Below are 20,227 nucleotides of genomic sequence, written 5' to 3' on the forward strand. Positions count from 1 at the left end.
TAGACTTTAAATCACTCTGTAATTGCATAACTAAATTAAAAGTGCATTATGACAGTTTGTATGTAGCAGCAATAAAGGGGCATACATGTTTGTTTCACATATCGGGTGTACAAATGAGGCTATAGCATTTCTATTCCCATTTGTTTTAAGTGTCCATCGCTCATCAGTCCAGATTCGTTTACTATATTATTGCATTGGAAAACATAAAAAAAAAAAATTATAGCGGTCGGAAAATGATCTTTGCTCATTTTCACTTTCCGAAACTGGTGACTATTTTAAAACTTTTGTCACCATAGTTAGAGAAGAATACGGTAGATTCCAGAAATGATGCGGCCATTTTGTACTGGCCCTTGGCCCATCGTGCCATCTTATAAATGACTGCATTAAAAGAGCCAATTAGACGGGCAATCTTTTAATGGCTCACTGCAGCATCCGTGCAAAATGAAGACTTCCATCATGACAATCTACAAGCCCACACATTCATACTGATGCCAGCAAACTGTCCTCTAAGCACTCATCTTTTTTCAGCACTATTTAGCCTCACACTCTAAATACCGGATCACACAAATGGCTAATGGATTTATAATTGAGTAATAATACAGTATTATGCATATAATTCTGTTTAATATAGACAAAATACCCCTACTGTTAATTAATGTTTTCTTAGTAAGAACCACTGAAATCAAAATGGACAGTTTTGAACATTTCTGCATAGTTATGTATCATTAGGATTTGAGAAGTACAATTGAAAATAACGTATTTTTAGAATGATTTTCATTCAGAAGTTAAAATATTTGGTCTCTGATTTTCTCAAATGAAAAAATAAAAATAACGAGCACTCATTTGCGTGTGCAGCTGGACTAATTGTCAATGCAGAAAAGGGGTGTGTTGCAGGGGATTTACAATTTTTTTTTGTGTGAATTACATCATATGCAAAATAATGGGAGGGCGCATTATGCAAACAAGTTTTCTTTTGTGTGCTAAGTATTTCTGGCTGCTGTAAAGAACTTCAAAAGACTCCCGCAAGAGTGAACTGAACCTTATATACAGCGCAAACTCAAACAGTTAAAGAAACAAACAAACATTTGAATATGCTATGTTTTAATAAATAAATAAATAAATATATATATATATATATATATATATATATATATATATATATATATATATATATATATATATATATATATATATATATATATATAATTTAATTAATTATTTAATTCATATATATATATATATATATATATATATATATATATATATATATATATATATATATATATATATATATATATATATATATAAGGTTTAATGAGGTATTTTGTGAAATTAAAACCTTTGAAATAGATAGGATATTCCAATATGCAACAAATTGCTAATAAACAAAATAATACCATAGTAGTAAGTAATACTATTTTTTTTTATAATTTAATTTTTTTTTTTATAAATCTTTTACAATATTTATTAAGTCCTAGTATATATTATAATCATAATAATAATATATAATATTTTATTATAAATATAATTAACATGTTTCCAAACTTTTAATGCCCCATGCCGTCTGGACCTATTTGTTGCCATTCCTGTAGTGACTTGCACAATGGCAAATTACAGTGTTGCTGCCAAATGAATGAGAAAAATTTAACTGAACTTCTTCCATTTTGCATTATATTTGGTAAAAATGAAAGTGGAGTCTTTTAACCTTTACCTTCAAGTTATTTGAAAACCTCATATAAACACATTTAAATAGTTCAGTTGCACAGCACAGAGTTATTACTATGACATATTTAGACAATCAGTTCTCTTTTCACTTTGGGAAAAAAGTATAAAGAAATATGATTTAACATTTTTCATAGTCTTATAAAAATTCACAATGGAATATCTGTAGGCTTATAGTATTAGGTTATGAAAGAAAGAATACATTGTTTGCTTTGTCTTTAAGTTCGAAGTACTACAGCAGAGCTATGCTTCCTTAAATATGCTAAGACATCTATTGTTACACACAAGTATACAGCGTTTTTTTTTTTTTATCAACCTAGGCTTGACCTTGTTAGAAAAAATGGATATGTACAAGGATAAATAAAATAACTAAACAAAACAAGAAATTGTTTAAAACTGATAAAGTGCAAGCATGTATGTAAAACATATTTCATTGCTATTTACAGTGTATGTTAGCAGTCATTTTGGTTGCACTAGTCTTGTATTCCATTCCCACAGAGAAAGAGCTTGGTTGTTATCTAAGAAATAGCAATATTTTTAGCTTGGAGGCACTGTGTTTCGAGGTACCATCAAAAAAAAAAGCAATTTTTCTATTATAAAGCAAAATACAATTCATGTCTGTGTCAAAATTGAAACTTGGTGTGTTTTGAGGTGCTCGGTTTAGACTTCAGTTCTTTTTTTTTCTAACTGTACAATGAATTTGTTAGTATATCAGTATGGTTTTTAAACAATGATAAATGAGTTAATAATAGTACTTGATGTTGCCACCATTATCTTAGCAGTGTTCATAAGAAACTGATTAAATATTTAACCAGCATTACAGTAGTAAGGAAAGGGGAGGGTGTGCAACTGCTTAATGGTATTTTTTTTTATCAATACAATAAAAAAAAATCTCTTTAAAGATAAAGATGAAGCTCGCAGTGGTGGAGAGGTGGTGGTGGGGTGTGAAGAGGGTGCTTATTTAAGTGAAATATTATGTTGTACGTTAGTTTTTTCTTCAAAGAGGGGAAAGCGTGGCATCCAATCACTGGTTTACAATAGGCTGCATGTGATTTTAGTTTAGCAGGAGAATGGCGCGTCTGAAGCCACAACTGCTATGGTAATAGAACGAGCCGAACAGTAGTGCTGCGCGCAGAGTAAGCTCGGTGTATCTTCAAATGAGATCAGTGGTTATTGACTCAATGGTGTTATCTTTAATCTGTGGAGTAAATTGCTTTGGATGCTGCCCCTCCGTCCTGAATCTTTTCTCCCTTTCTTCTATAACTCCCACCTTTCTATTCCATTTGAAGCGAGCAGGCAGCTATTTACTGGGCAGGGTGTGTGTCAGTGTATGGGGATGTGAGCTGCTTCTGAGCCTCAGGGACATGATCAACGCCCCGAACAACTTGGAAACGAGAGAGGCCCTATTTCACAGAAAGGATTATTGGCTTCTCCCACTCGTTCTCTCTCCTACATGCACTTTCTCACAGTATGTTCTCTAAAGGCCTAGCATGTCTTATCGCTGGCTTTCTACAAAGTGCTGGGTTGGAGCACAATGTCAGCTTGAGGGAGAGCTTCTCAGCTGGCAGAAGGGCATGATTCATAAGAAACGCTACTAGAATGCTAGAATATCCTCTTAGTTAGGGGTATGTTCATGTAAAGCCATGAAAGCAGATGACAAACTAAATATCTTTTAAGGGCAACAACCGCTCTCTCGGGGTGATTCAATCTAGGATAGCGTGACATGGTTAACATATGGATCTTACCTGAGAGGAGGTACAGACCATGTCTGATAAGGTTCGATTGATTTTTTCAAAACCAGGCCCTGTTCATCTTACTCTCCCTTCCGCTTTGAAAGAACTCTTAAATCTTCCCTGTCTTATTAAGGATTCTGAAGCCACCTATACATTTTTTGGCCAGCTAATAATGGTCCAGAAATATATGACTTGGTGGGACACACCAAGCACTTAACAAGTACCATAGCAGCAAATCAATAGCTGAACATGTTGCTCAGTATCCTACAGTGCTTCATCTCTGCAAAATGTGCAGAATCTCAAGGGAAAGGGAAGCCTCCTTGTTTCTCATTTTAAACTTACTTGGCACTTTTTCCCCTTTTTTTTTTTTTTTTTAACAGTTTTATCTCATGATTGTATTTCAGCATCTCATTGCAAGAGTGACCTTTAAGAAGAAGTGTGTGCCACAACAGCAATGAATATTTCAACAGTGCCCCGCTCTGCCTTCACTGTCTTCATTTACGCTGCAGTGGGATTTCAAGATTTTATCAGCTAGAGGGTGCAACAGACCATGTAGTACCAAAGCGCTTTTGGTTTTGGGACATTAATACTCTTTGTTTATTTACAGAATGATATAATTGCTGGAGATAATAGCTGTGATTAAGTGCACACTCACACTCAGTCTTGTTTAGTGCACGTAATCATGAGCTCTGTTTCCTAAAAGAGATTTTACAGAGAACTGTTTTTGTTCCATTTATATTTGAATATACTGCAATTATGGTAAAGTTTATATTTCTTAAGTTAGATGTATATGATTACAAACCCTTGGTGGCAAGCATTGAGAACATCAGCAATTTTCATGAAAGATAAACAACAACAACAAAAAAAGAAAGAAACTAAATAAATTGTATATTTTGTCCTGGTCTGTAGAAATGGAATACGTTTATGTTAACAGGATAGTTTTTCTTAAAAGGAATACAGTAAAACGTCACATTAACATCAACATGGGTTTTTGAATCAGGGTTTAATAAAAAGGTAAAAGTGGCATGAAGACATTGTATTGGCTCCCTGGAAGGTGAGGAAAGAGCTGTGCCAATGAGCATTAATAAGTAAAACAGAAAATAGTATAATAGTTATAATAGATGCACCTTATTTAACAGAGGAGCAGCTTATAGTGTTCCATTTTAAAACAAATAACTTCAAAATTCATATTTGCTTCTGAAAAATGGTTAAAATGAGTTTGAAGGGTGCAATATCGTGATAGGCTAGCACCAAGCTCATAAGCGAAAATAAAACAGTTGCAATGGTAGCATGTTCATACTGTATGCATCATTCCTACCAAAACACAATTTGAATGCTTGTGGTACAACCAGATGGCTGTTTCTTCTTCTTTTTTTTTTCTTTTTTTTTCTTTTCTTTTTTTTTTTGCTTTAGTCAAGCAAGAGCAGAGAATTGTGTTTCTGGCCAGATAGTTGCTTTTGCACATGTTGCTTAGTGCAGTGCCATTGAGTAATAGACATAAAGCCAGTGCGAGGCTCTCTCCTTTCACTCCCTCATAACATAAATCAGCTGAGCTCATGGCCATAAATCTAAGGCCAGACTAAATGAGAAAGCTCATTGAACAGCACCTCTCCTCCCCACAAGCTGTCATTCAGCCCCTCCTGTCTTGGCCCACGCATTTCAATACAAACAAAACAGATTCCAAATCAATACAACAGTGACACACACACACACACACACACACACACACACACACACACACACACACACACACACACACACACACACACACACACACATATTGGAAAAACATGAGAAAAAAATAGCACAAATGTTAAAAGGTTTGACTTGAAAGAGTGTACAAGTTGGGGTCGGTGGCAACCTGGAAGCATTTTGTTCTATTTAGTTTCCCAGGAAAGGAGAAGGTGGGTTGTTTGCATTTTTGTTTGCTTTTTGTTTTGTCTGGGGATGAATTTTCTGTCTTTAGTATGGAGTGAAGCGACTGTACCCTCCTCTGTATAGGCTAGCCTGCAACATCAAAGATGAAAAAAAAAAGGTTCCAATCAGTGTAAAGTATTTGGGTTCTATTTTCTTCCATTTCTTCTTCCTTTTTCTTACTAAATCATCGCTTTGCCTTGCAGTGGCAGGTTTAATTCCACAGCTAATGTGGCTCTGAGCTGAAGTGTCCTCTTCAAGTTAAAGCAGGTAGCGACTAAAGCAGTTCACACACAATCCTTCATTTAAAACATTTATCTTATTAAATTTTAGAGGGGAAAAAATCTAACAGCACTAAATGATTTATAGTTATAAAACCATGATTAAAACCCTTTATCTTGGCCTAACAATACTTTTCAAACCCACAGAGAGAAAGCAGGAGATGTTTCACTTTAAAGGTTCAATATAGTTGTCCTGCCCAGAGGATAGTTTCTCTAGTCCTCAGGTTTATTTGATCAAAGATGTCCTGGGGTATATTAGGCACTTTCTCCCTGCTCTGTTTTAGCTGGACTGCTGCTCGAACCCAGCATATCAACATCAAAGCTTCCATCTCCAGCCTTTCGAAAAGAAACACACATGCCTCAAAACTTGACATGAATCCTCATCAGTTCTGCATGCAGAGATTGCTGTAGAACTAACTAACATAACTCTCTGTGGGACTTATTATTCAACTTGTTTTTTTTTACTTGAGATGTGATGATCAAATATATGTAAATTCTGTTAATTTCCCTTGCTGGGGCTTCAGTGGTGGTTTCTATCAACTCCTTTAGTCGCTACCACTTTGTCCTGTACACGAGACAGAACTGTAAGGACCTACTATTGCCCCAAATCCAGCTTCAAATGTGCTGATTTGTTGTGCTTTAAACCAACAAATTATGGTCATGAGAAAAGGAGGATGTTTTGAAAAAGGAAGAGGAGGAAGGAAGGAAAAAAATCAACACAGGCCACAGTTTTAATTAAGTAAATGAAGAGGAAAAAATGGTCTTAATTAATGAAAGCTTTTAGCTAGCAGCTGCACTGGGGAATAATACTGTTTTGAGCATCACACGCATGTCGGCTTGGTAAATTCCAGCCATTTGTCTTAGGCAGAGTGTTTGTCCAATAAGCCCCATGGGCATGGGAAGGTAAATGCAATGAAATCTTTTAGGTCTTTCCTGCTCTTGATATGCTTTGCTATTCTTTAATATCCCTTGGCACGCTGCTGCACGCGCTTGATGATCATAAATCTTTGGATTTATCCTTACGTACGACCCTAAAAACACGTAAAAACCAAAAACAAACAATCTGAGTTTTAGAATTTTTTTCATCTTTGATGTTAGCTGCAAAAGCTAGCTAAAAACAAACATTAACAGAACAACTATCCTTGCAACATTTCGAGTGTTCTCATATGGAATGTGAAAATAGATTGGGCTTAACTTTTAAATCAGACTGAATTTATCAATTTCGATTCAATTTCTACTTTTAGACAGAACATCCCCTTTCAATTACTAGGGAATTGAGATTCAGTGTTTCAATTTTCTGGACAAACATTTGTGGGAAGATGAGTAAAATGAGTCAAGTAAAATATTCTCAACTGTCAGGTTCATTGGCTGCGAACACAGAATTCACAAACACCCCAACTTCATACTTCTATTACTCAATCTACATTCAATCTAGGATTTCGATGGTCCACTCTTATCTACAGATTGTCACAATTATTTATTTATTATTAAATAGTTTGAGCACCACCTCTCGAGCAACTTCGGGAAACTTTGTGAATGAAGTCAGAGGTATTTGTGTCATTTGTGTACAACAGTTTCATGTTTTGGAAAGTACGACTTACCATAGTGCCCACACTGTATGTGGCTGCAGGTCCAATCGTGTGGTGATAAGGGTCTGCTGTTGCATAGACTCTGCCATAGCTGTAAGAGAGGGGGAGAATATGGAGGTGTCCATTAATATTTCAAGAGGTGGATCACTATTGAAAAGATTCTTCTATAAAATTCTCATTATTCTATTCTTTATGGATCAAAATGCAACTGTCAACTTAAAATGGTGAAATATAATATATATATATATATATATATATATATATATATATATATATATATATATATATATATATATATATATATATATATATATATATATATATATATGTAAAATATAAAGTCTATAATATATGTAAAGGTATGTGTGAAAACCTGTGTGTAGTCATTGGTGTTTAGGTGAAAAGGCAGAGAGCATTTTTATCTTTTTTCAGGATGTGGTAAAAGTTATATTAATTTGAGTGGGACATGTAAATGAAGAAAATGAATGAAAAGAACAGGAGGGAAGCTGGAACCTTTTTTTGTGTGTGTGTGTGTGTGTGTGTGTGTGTGTGTGTGTGTGTGTGTAGCTCTTTTCATTCTGGCCATGCTCCTCTGCCCTGCCTTGTTTGCCCAGCCTGCACTGGGGATGGCTGTTTCTCTAACTCTTTTCATTGTTGGCGGGTTGGAACTAATTCCTCCAAGATGGGCCTCACTTGTTCACTTATTTATTTATTTACTTCCAACACTTCCCTTCTTCATTTGCTTACTTTTCCCCAACACGTGCTTGCAAATGAGAGCCTGTGGGGAGCAGATAAGGCAATGCAAGGCCAGGGCTAAGGGCAGGGACTGAGAGAGAAGAAAGGAGGAGACAGAGGGAAATCCTCAGCTCAGACATGGCTATTTCACATGGAAATGCTATCGGATCTGACCAGGTTTTTGTCACGCAGGAATTTCGGTGTCTGTATGTGTAGTTTACCCGGGAATCCCCAGGTCAATGTGGAGCCTGGCCAAATTAACATTACTCTGTAAAATATCAGCAGGTAAATCACTAAAGCTCTCACACCAAAATGCAGGCTACCAAGAGTATATTTATTCTCATCATTTCTCAAACTGAATGATTTATAAAAAAAATATTCTGCTTAAAGTAAACAGGTGAGAACGTGCTATGAGTCTTAAACACAACATCATCCTTGACAAACTTATTCCATTTATGGGTTAGCATAATTTCCACAGAGTTACAATTTTTCCACTTTTGACAGAGTTCAAATTACAAGAATGATTTAGAAAGAAAAAAAAAAAAAAAGTCAAAGTTAACTATTTATGCAGTTCATTTTAGCCTACCAGCAGAAACAGGTTTGGCATCAAAATGTAGTTTTGATGTATTTTTGCAATGGAACTTGATGATAAAAATAATGAAATCAATTTAGCTATCTTTCAAATAGGAAAACAATGTAGTTATCAGTAAATAACTTCAGCAATAACATGCAAAGTCCTCGATCACATTGCAAGTCATATATAACCTATAATAACATAAAATAATGTAATTATCCTATATTTCAAAATAACAAAACTACAAATGGATGACAAATTGAAAGTTAAAACTAACATATTGTATTAGTACAGTTTATGGCCAATACATGCCACCAGAAGGGCTTCCAAGGTCCTTGTAATAAATTTTCAGCAACTGTATTAGAGAGAGAGGAACACCATCCTTCCTAAAGCTGTTCCCTCAACGGGAATTTTTTCTTTTACTTAGAACATGTCTGTATGTAAATCCAGTATTTATGCATTCAGTTATACATAACACTGTCTCAAAGTATCAGAAACCAAAGATAAATCTATTTGTCTTGGTTTGAGGCAAATGTTTGATGATTTAGGCTTGCAGTCTGTATGCTGCTAATTGGTATTCACAAGCGTCTATTACTTGTTAGCTTGTAGTTTCACTACAAAATTGAATACACCATATATATATTATAGAGTCAGTACATCTGAGGTAAGCAAAATAAAAAAATTAGAAAATTTGATTTTGTAGCTGTAACACTCTGCCTCTAGTGATCTGCTCCATAAAATATTGACTAAATAAACATCACGTAGAGGAGACCTGTTAAATAATAAAGAGAATACAGAAGAAATGCTTTTTTTTGCAGAAGGAGGCTTGTGGGAGGACAGAATGATAAAGTAAGAGGCAACGGGAGGAATGAGAGCGTGAAGAGAAGAGGCAGCTGAAATCACTGCAGCAGAACGCCAGTCTCTTCACCTGCTCTGATGTGGATCAGCGCTTGCCTCTGATAAATCTTACATTATCTGTGCTCTTCAGGCTAGTGGGCAGGGCTGGGCCTTATCGCCACTGACACGCTCAATCTCGCCCAGATTAAACCAGCGCCTGCCCTGATCCAACCTGACAGGGTCCCCACAGGTCCCAGATAAATTACTGACAACACAGCACCACCCTGCTTCTCAAACATACACACATACACACATACACACACAGCCCTCCAGCCCTGAGATAAGTGGCTAAAGCTCATGTAAGTAAACTCACTCAGGTCCAAGTCTATGTATGAATGTAACTGAGATACTAATACAATATACAACACAGTGCTAGTAACAGTGGTTCCAGCTAGGATTCAAATCAAGTTGACAGGCAGGTAATAAAACAGGTAATAATGAATATGTTATTGGAGCTTGACACACACATTCACCAGGAGTTGTTTGGCACTTCATATAATCTTAGGCTAATATTAACTAAATAAAAATGCATAGTATGTGTATAATAATTGATATGATGATTCTTTCTGATTGGATAATTTTGTTCCATTTTGTACTGATGGGGTGTCAGGTGTCATTGCTTTGGAATGGTCAGTTTTTTAATACTGGAAAGAAATTTAGATTTCTTGGAAACATGCCAAGCTGCATTTTTTATCTTGTCAAATAGAGGCTGATAAAAATTGACTATTTATGGAAACATAAGCAAAAACACACATCTTGCAAATGTCCCACAACATAAAATGAAACTACAAATAAATAAAAGTATAATACATGGAAACATGTCAGTTTGAGCTGGTCATGCAAAATCTGTTTCTCATTTTTCTGCATCACAATGCCCCACTGTTGATTATTTTCAGCATGCTTTATTCCTTAATTACTGCTTAATTTTACAAACTAGCATTCACTCATTTATCTTAAAGCATTATTCAGCAGAAAAAAACAATCTGCATCCAAGGTATGTAGCTCTGTGTGATAAAAGATTGGACTGACAGTCAAACTCTACAGAGTGGATAATTATTGTCCCTGTTCAAACATGCTAGTAATTCTAAATATTATCAACAGCTTTATGTGGATAATTTACTTATTGGTATACTAATGTGCACTGGGAGAAAGTTAAGCTATATCACTGGAAAAAAATAACAGATGTGAGGACATCTGCTACTGTTCCAAATAGAATTAAACACAAGAAAATTTTTACTGAGGACAGCAAATGTAAGCAATAAGCAATAATGCCCTGGGACAGAGAGGGTGCTGGAAGACTCTTACCTGTCACTGTAAGCTGCTGCAGCTGCTGCGGCTGGTTGGGCATACCTGTATGCTGCATAGCCACCCTGTCAAAACAAAGAAGGTAGAAAACCTTAGACATATAATAAATAAGTAAAAAACAACTAAATAAAAAATCAAAACAAAACAATCTTGTACACAGTTTAATACTGTACATCTCTGAGCTAGGCTTTACAGAAAAAAAATGACATCGAAAATGAAGCTGTGATACACAACATACACTCTTCTCTCCTTAACAGCAATGCACTTCACACAATAGTTCGCACTAATCAAGCACGTATACCTATCTGCTCTCTGTGCAGCAATAGGTGCTCTACCTGCTTCATTCCTGTCTGCACCGCATCAATTCAATCAATCGAAATGTTAGCACTGGGTGCCTATCGATCAGCATTTTAAGTGGGAATCTGGTATAAACATTTAAAACCAGTCAATGCTTGCTTACTGTGAATGAAACCAAATGAAAGATTTGGCTGAGGGTATTGGAGGACCTTTTAATTAATGTGGCTGGCCAATACAAATCCTTTTGGCACGACACCCCAGGGAGATGTCCTGACAGGAAATGTGCTCCGCAGAAGCCAAAGCATGACAGACACTAAATATTGCTTGTGTAAGCATTAGATGACATATGACAAAGCCATTAATTGCTCCACATAAGTCTGCTATTAATAGGCATGCTGCAAGCAGCATCAAATATCATTAGCCGTGATCATTAACCACCAAAGAAGATCAGCAATCCAGCTGCTTTCGGCTGATAACCATGTGCTCAGAACAAGCTTTGTGGGCAAATGCAATACAAATATGCCTTGCTGTAAAGACACTGAATGAATTTGCTTGCTGGGAGCAAGTCTCTTTAGTCACTTAAATGTTTATCCAAGTGTCTATTTAAATGAAACAGCTCTGCTCTTCTATCTGCAATTTGCTATTGCCTTCCTGACATCCCTTCTATATATTATAGTGGCTCTGGCACAGAGCATGTCATGCTGAGCATAGCCTCCGACACAAGACTCAACACTAAATTATATATGCTCTCTCTCATTTTTCAGTTGTGGATTAAAGTCAGACAGTCATCCGTGTAGATCAAGTGCTGCAGAGCAAGGGAGAAAAAAATCAGGTCACTGTAAGCAACCTGTAGAAACTGCATAGAGATTTTCCTCTTCTTTAGCACCACATTCAGGTTTTCTGTTTACATTTAACTATGAGGTGAATGTTAAGCCATAGCTATATCTATCTATGGCTATAGATCTGCCCAAAACACAACATGTAGGAACAGGCATCATTATTCTCTCTTGGCTGCTTTCCCTTTCTTTAGATCTGAAAGATGAATTCCTTCCCATTTTCCCTCTGGTGACATAATCCTGGAAAAGGAGGCATGCTTTTCTCACTCCCTCTGATCACCTGACTGTCTAATGCCTTCTGACATCCTGTCAAGAATAATTGTGCTTGGGCATAGGCCTGGCGTTGAATGGGAGAATTTTTGGCTACAATTTAATATGAACTGAGAGGAGTAGATAAGAATGTGTTTCACAAAACAAAACAAAAACACTCAAGCAGCCAGCTTATCTAACATGATATGGCTCTTCCTCACAGTAAAATCAATCAGCTCTGGCAGCTGAGGAAACACAGATGAGTCAGAAGCCAAGAAATTGGGGGTGGTGGTGGGGTATTCACATCTATGGTTCACTCTATTCATGTAACCATTACTACAGCCTAAAAATAAGGGGCATGGCTGACAAGATCTCACTTCATGTAGTTTCAGTGTGTCACCATGGGAAAGAAGTGCATGTATAGGAGACATTGACAAGGCTCTCGTGACCATGAAAGGGTTGTCCTAGTGGATTTGTGCAGGCTACCTGTGTTGACCCTAGCCTTATGAAAGATTCAACAGCAGCTGTTCAGCCAGAGCAGAGACATAAGACGCTAGCAATGCTGGAGAGAGTTGCTCATAGAGACTATAGTACTCCATCAGGCCACTGACAGGGCATGCAAGGGTGTCATCCTAACGACCCTGGAAGTGTGGCGACATGCAGACATAACTACAGAAACCTGCACAAGCACTGTTTTCTTTCTGCCTGTTTACAGAATTTAAACAAAGAGCAACTGCTAAAAAGGCAGAGAAAAAGGCACTCACATAGATCTCGGCACCATAGAAGCCATCTTGGTAAACCACACTGTGAATAAAAAAAATAAATATGAAAGCAGGAAACATCAAAGTAATGTGGATATACAACTTCTTTGCTGTAGAACTTGTGGTAAAGTAATAATTCAAAAGGCAGAGCAAAAATAAAAAGTGTGCTGTAGGCTGAACAGAGGGAATGCTGCAGCAATTTTGAAATAATGGTCATTTTTACATTGTAAAGCAATTTTTTTATTGTTCTGCTAAAAAAAAAAGTTTCTTTTTTTTTTTTTTTTTTTATGTCCTCTGCTCTAATACCAAGCTGATATGCTTAAAATTCAGTTCATTATTTGATGGTGAAAATCTTTTTAAGTGTAACGTTAACCTTTTAAGTGTAAATATAAGAGCAATTCAAATCAAAATACTTTTTACTGTAGTTGCAAGAATGTATTTATATATATATTTTTTCATTTTCAAAAAGACCTGCAAGAACAAAAACAAAACTCATAGTATTACAATAATATCTGCAATATAATAATCTAAGACTTGCTTAGTGTCAGGGAACCACTGGCCACGCCCCCCCACTCGGCACTCCGCACACTCGCAGTGCCTCGCCTTCATACTAACACTAACCTGTCTCCAATCTACACCCTCCCTTTATAAGGCCCCCGTTCACACTCACTCACCATCCAATCTACGGTTCATTCTGGCGATCATCCCTGGACTACCTGTGTTTCGGAATATACCCGTTTTCCGGTACATGCTGCTTCCTAGCTTCTGTTTGTTTCCCAAGGCTACTAAACGTCCTATTCGTATTCTGGTTTCCGACTCTTGATCAAAGCGTGACACTTAGACAAAATAAAATTGACATTTGAAATATATTGTATATTATGTTGTATACTCACGCTCCATAAGCAGGGATGGGAGGAGGTGGAGGTGCGGCACGGAACGTGTTGTAGACTGCACGACCCCGGCCCCTCAAGTGGGCACCTCTATATGCCACTGTTGCACCTGTAGTTGGGTATGGGAAGCCTGTAACTACAGGAGAAAGGTAGAAGAGAAGAGAAGAGAAGAGAAGAGAAGAGAAGAGAAGAGAAGAGAAGAGAAGAGAAGAGAAGAGAAGAGAAGAGAAGAGAAGAGAAGAGAAGAGAAGAGAAGGTTTCCTTAATTGACCTGTGGGTCTGTACTCCATATTGTTTGAAAATCAGTGGTTTACATTGATTGATATTTACATGTACAGTACATGAAAAATATATATTCTAAGAAAACCTCTAAACATACATCAGCTTCATAAACAGTACTCTATTGTTTACATTGTGATTTGAAGTAAACTAGAATAAATATTATTAAGAATACATCCTAAAGGAATTACTATCCCATTAAACATTTCAGAAAGACACAGAAGTGGTCTGAGGTACATCCTTGCATTTTGATTCCAGTAATAATGGTTTATGTTATTAAATACCTACAGTATTGTTGGAACGCAGTCACGGTTTTCCTGGACTGAAATGTTTTCCTGAACGAACACCTGAATCCTAGGTCTACCTTCCAAGCAACCAAAATGCAGTCCAACCACTTGGCTGTACCTCTAGGCAGATGTGTACCAAACACTTAATTTTTGTTAATGACTACTAATCATGACTGGCTCTTAAAATAAAAATAGAGAGAAATCAGTGAGGCAGAGAATAATGTTCAGCTACAGGGCAGTGTGTAGTGCCCCTTTATCTGATGCAGAAGAAAGACAGATGGCAGAAGGTAAGGAGTTTGGTCTTTCGTTTTGATATAGAGTGAAGCTGTTGACATTTTAATTTGTCCCTTCTAAGATATGGACGCCAGTGTTAATATGCCAAACAGCACTGGTCTGTGATATATGCCAGGCCATGGTCAATTTATCCTGAATCCCTTCATATGCACTGCTCTTATTTTTTTCCCCCCTTTGATTTTCTGTGTGCATTGTGTGTGCCATGATGTACACAAATGTAATCTCATAATGAGCTATGGGTCTGCATGCTGCACTGATTCAATAATATGCCATAAATCACCACAGCCATTTATGACACCCTATAAAGCCCATGAAGCAGCAAAACTATACGGGTGCATAAATTGACTAATACCTCATATGTTGCTGTTATTTTGACTGGCAGCATGATTAAAACAAAGACCAAACAATGCCCTAAGCATAAAGAATAACATAACATAACACACAAACCTCCAACTAAAATGTATTGATATAACTGGATCTGTTTGGAAAAAAAAACCTCAAGATGACAATAACAAATGGCACTGGTGGCACAAAAATGCAACATTTGTCCAAATATAAAGTGTCATCATTCCACCTGAAAAGCTTTCCTTGCAGTTTATTGGAATGACATCCCCCATTAGGACTATGGGCTTGCTACCCCCCCTCTTTGGGTCTTTATATCAAAACTGATTTCAAGAATTATTTTAATAGCCCTGCATTTACCAAACCAAACCAAACCTACAATCCTTTAATAAAACTTTTTTGCATAGTTTGTAAAAAGTAATGTTAATATAACTATCTGTCAAGCCTCAATATATCTGTAAAGCCTTTTAAATATCCATATATATATATATATATATATGGATATTTATGGATATATATATATATATATATATATATATATATATATATATATATATATATATATATATATATATATATATATATATATATATATATATGGATATTTATGTATATATATATATATATATATATATATATATATATATATATATATATATATATATATATATATATATATATATATATACACAAAATTCAACAAACAAGTTGGATGTAGCCCAATGTAGCCCAATCTTAAAATATAAATAGGTCAGTAGTGTAATTTTAATCACCACAACACTGGCAATTGAGTTACATTCTTAAGGATGGGCTTAAGAATGCTGTAAATCTATCATGTAACAGGACACTTTCAAATTCATGTTATTTGCTGGAATGACCTCTCATGTCTAAAAGTAAAACCCTTTTTGTTTTAGTCCTAATTCATACCTCAACTCTCAATCAGATGACCTGTGAACCTTTTTGGCAAAAAAAAGAAGAAAGAAACCAGTAGTGTGCCTCATTTATTTGTAATTTTATCTGTTCACACTGTATGATGTATTTGTATTTGATAACATTACTAACACGCATATATATATGTATACCCTTTTATGTGTGGCAGTGCTACTCAGCAATAACAGATAAGGTCACCCTTTGCAAAGTTGAATCATTTGGGCATGACTCGGAGCAAATATGTGTCACACTTTTCATTGCAAATGTTTTAGTGTCTACTTAAAACTAAAAAAAAAAAAAAAACAGCACTATTAATATTTCCCTCCCATCTATTTTGCATTTTAATCTCATGTTGTTGGTCTCGGCTGAACGTGCTGCCAAGCACTGAATACATTGGCTGAAGACACAGTCAATCAATCAATATTACATTTCCCCTGGTGTCCTTCATGCACGTGTACCCAGCACGGGCTGACATACTCAAGAGAAAAGACCCTAGATTACACAATTAAGTTCTCCAGGCAGGGATCACTGGCTCAGCCCTTAGCCCTGGCTTAGCTCTATTCACTCTGCTTAGGCTGAGGAGAACACAGAGACACTTAGAATGACAGGACTGGCAGAGTGACGGAGAACAGGAACAGCAAAAAAGTAAAACAGAAAGGGCAAAAGAGAAACAATACATGTGTAAAAGAGAGAGAGAGTGTGTGTGTGTGTGTGTGTGTGTGTGTGTGTGTGTGTGTGTGTGTGTGTGTGAACAACAGGTTCGAGGGCTAAACGCAGGATGAGTGAGAGGTGCTGAGAAGGGAAGAGAGTTATGGAGAAATGACAGTATATTACAGTGTATTTCATTCAGTGTAGAAATGGATGGAGAGATGACAGATGTGTAAAAGGCGATGGAGGGATGGATGGGCTAGCTGCAGGAGGGAGAAACCCGACTTCCCTGGAACAGGTTAAAAGCAGGCGATCGGAGGCCCTCATCCGTCATTCTCCTGAATGAGATTTGAGGACAATAAACCTGTAGCGCCGGGACGAATGGAGACGGAGTGCGCTGTCAGCACAACACGATTTATGGTGCCCAATTTCGCTGATCTCCCGCACAGAAACTAGGACTGATAAACAGTGATTAATCACTTTTACATCCGATTTCAGCCTCCCATCCCCCAAAGTATATTAAATGTATCCATAATTATACCGGAAGAAATGCAGTGACCATGTCTTTCGGTTGTTTCTTTTATCTTTTTTTAAAGACAGAAGGATCAAGCGAGGGGAAGAAGGGCAATTTTGGATGGGGCTTTTCTAGAACAATCCTTATTAGTCAGGGAAATCTATATCTTATTTCCATTTTGTAGTCTCTTCACTGCTGTCCCTGGGGGCATGGAAGGCATATGGTGTCATTTAGGCTTGGCAAACTTTAGTGGCGTGTTAAGAAGACATGAAAAATTAGCATCCAATAAATCAAGCATGCTGGCTCTCTAAGCCAAGACGCTGAAGTGGCGGACTACGGTAAATCTGATTTGATGGCGACTTTTTAAAAGGTGCATGTTCATGTGCTAGTGTGGATGCCCCTAGACTGTAAAGTGTGCTAACTTTTATAATAAGATCTACTTTAACTATTGATCAATTTACAAACTTATCAAATAATCTTTTCTACTTGGCTCATGACTGTAGCTAGCTCTTGCTCTTTTATGTCATGTGCCTACAGTCATAAATAAAGGGTGCTTATACTTTGAATATTTCACTTTATTTTCATCTTTTGTATCTAGTGTCTTTTATTTTACCATATCTTGTTCTATAATGCTGATGATCCTTATTAATCTGAATTTGGTCAGCTTCAGCAGTTTTTTTGTTTTTGTGAATACTAGTAATAAATTGGATGAGAAAGAGATATTGTATATACATTATATTCTGTTGTTGTCTTCTGTTGATATTTTAACACATTGCCACAAACTAGGACATATTCTTCGGTAACTGCTTTATTCTGGGACACAGGAGATTTAAAGCCTGTCCTGGGAAAACTGGGCGTGAGATGAGATAACATCTTGGGAGGATAATCCATTACTGTGCACCATACATGTACATGTTTGCACCTATGGGCGATGTAATGTCTCCAAACTATATTTATTGAGAAGTGGGAGGACACAGGAGAAACCAAAAGGGAACCCAAATAGAGAACATGCAAAGCTCCACACTAGTAATTTGAGCTCAGGATTCAACCGCAGGCCCAGAAGCTGTGAGGTGGCAGTTCTGCCCACTATGCCACTATGCTGCCTCTTAATGAAATTTAGCTCCCATAAATGTTTAATAAGTGAGCAAATCCTTAGTCAGTCTACTATACTACATAAAATCATATGAGCAGATGAAGGAGAGCAGGGAATTTTTGTGCATTGATATGCTGTTAATAGTGTGACCATGTATCAGCAGGTATTTCAGGCAAAATGTGTAGGGATAGGAGAAAGACAGAAATGGGGGAAGAGAAGGAGAAAGAGAGAGAGAGAGAGAGAAAGAGAGAGCAGGAGGTAGGGGAGGGAAAAGGAGTGAAATGAAAATGATAAATGACTGCTTTCTGTCACAGGCGGTTATTTAGAGGTTCGTTGTAAAGCTGTCCTGGAATGAACAGATTTTAGTCTAATGAGCAAAAAGGCAGGCCGTTAAAGTGATGCGATGTGCTCAGCACTTCTTCCAAATGAAATAATACCATTTCCCCCTCATTAGGATGCAAAAGATCCGAAGAACACACAGCAATAAAGAAATCAGAAAGTAGAGAGTAAGTAGGGGAACAGCAATATGCCAGAAAGTCAACACTCTTCATTTAACTAAACCACCAAAGTTCTCTAAACTGCTGTGTGTGTGCAAGATGAGTAAACACAGGTCTTGTTTTGTTATCTCATTAGTTTGTTAGTGGGCAGAAGCCCATCTATGCTGTCCATGAAATAAATAGCAGCGAAAGAAACTCTGCGCTGGAATTAACATTATAGTTGTGCTTTTACACCATTCAAATAAGACCAACTTTTTAAGTGCCATTGAACTTAACTTTCAATTACCTAATGTAAACAACACAGTAAATGTTTGTCTGGTTTTTGTTTTTTCTAAAAACCTGGTAATGCTCCAAGTAGGATATTCACATTGCCACAGCTATAAGCTTTGACTGTTATAGAATAGGACATGCTTGAAATACATATTCGTTATGAGTTATATAAAGTCTTTGAAATATTATCTTTGAAATATTGTCAAAAAAGTGGCAGAGATGTCTGAATGTATGTCCCATTTTATGTGCCAAGAATAAATCAGCAAACCGTTTTTGTAAGCTTTATTTATCAGTCAGCTGTCAGAAATATTAAGATGCTTCACTGTTCTCATATCAATAAAACAAAACAAAAACAAAGACGTTTGATGATATGCATTATGGTCCATAAGAATTGGGTCATGGGTCCACACTTATATTAAATTTTATAGTATGCTGTGTTCAGTGTCCTGTTTAATACTGTTACTCAGCTACTGCTTGGTGTGCCATGTGTTTTGCTTTAATACTTGTTTACTGTGGCTTGCTAAATTATATTTTTATATACTGTACACTGAATTATCTTTTAAAACAAAGATGTCTTTCCAAAATCAAGGATCTTCTAACTGAAGTTGACAACAAGCCACTTAATAATATTTAACCAGATTGATTTATTTTTCCTTTGGTTTGCTATATTCTAGATTTATTTTTGTTTAGAACAAATTATCTGCTCACTGTAAATAATGTGTTTGTTTGATTACATCCCAAATGTAATTACAATAATATATGACTATAGTGCTACAAGATGAATCACGAAATAATAAGCATGACGGTGCAAAAAGTTAAGTGATGAATCAGTTTACCTGCATAAAATTCAGGACTGTAGACAGCTCCCACCACTGGGTTCAACTTCCAGCCTGCATAGAACACACAAGGCGTGATTTATCAATATTTAATGCTAGAATCCTTAATGCCTTAAGCTAGCAAGTATTTTCAGAAAACTTTCTTTAGTCTAACTCTAAGTGGGATCAAACAAGCAACAAAAGCTAATGCTTCAAAAATAAAATAAAAAAAAAAGAAAAGGAAAGGAGGACAAAATGAAAGACTAAAACGACGTCAAAAATAGAGGAAAGGGCAAAGAATAGATTAACACAGAATATTGGAGAAAGGGGTTTTTGAGAAAGGTTGCACTGGAGTGGTCTGAAAATTGGGAGATGCAGAATGAGAAAGCGCGCACTAGAGATTGGGGGCGTGAAAGAGAAAGAGAGAAGTGAAAGTTATCTGGTGCGCTGTCAGTGATGGATGAAGGCTGTAAAA

The 20,227-nt window shown here is 36.5% G+C and overlaps 1 protein-coding gene and 1 long non-coding RNA gene across 10 annotated transcripts in view; one reads left to right on the forward strand and one right to left on the reverse strand.

Annotated features, from left to right (window-relative positions):
- Positions 1-10,208, forward strand: part of LOC310734296 — a 30,529-nt gene extending 20,321 nt beyond the window's left edge. Inside the window, exon 3 of the long non-coding RNA XR_014536006.1 lies at positions 9,367-10,208. This is a non-coding gene — a long non-coding RNA (uncharacterized lncRNA). The remainder of the gene's footprint in view (positions 1-9,366) is intronic.
- rbfox3a (RNA binding fox-1 homolog 3a) overlaps positions 1-20,227 on the reverse strand; it is a 340,119-nt gene that overhangs the window by 5,189 nt on the left and 314,703 nt on the right. For 6 of the 9 annotated variants that reach the window (XM_083556150.1, XM_083556153.1, XM_083556155.1 and 3 more), the window contains 6 exons: positions 19,774-19,827; positions 13,787-13,919; positions 12,897-12,936; positions 10,751-10,815; positions 7,252-7,330; positions 1,394-5,462 (listed from right to left, as the gene is read on the reverse strand). In XM_083556150.1, the coding sequence (XP_083412276.1) occupies positions 5,418-5,462; positions 7,252-7,330; positions 10,751-10,815; positions 12,897-12,936; positions 13,787-13,919; positions 19,774-19,827 (416 nt within the window). In that variant the 3' untranslated portion in view covers positions 1,394-5,417. Of the gene's footprint in view, positions 1-1,393; positions 5,463-7,251; positions 7,331-10,750; positions 10,816-12,896; positions 12,937-13,786; positions 13,920-19,773; positions 19,828-20,227 lie in introns of those variants that run through there. The other 3 variants (XM_083556151.1, XM_083556156.1, XM_083556154.1) reach the window with 1 other exon arrangement.

This window comes from Silurus aristotelis (genome assembly GCF_946808225.1).
Source record: "Silurus aristotelis genome assembly, chromosome: 12".
Classification (NCBI taxonomy): Eukaryota; Metazoa; Chordata; class Actinopteri; order Siluriformes; family Siluridae; genus Silurus; species Silurus aristotelis.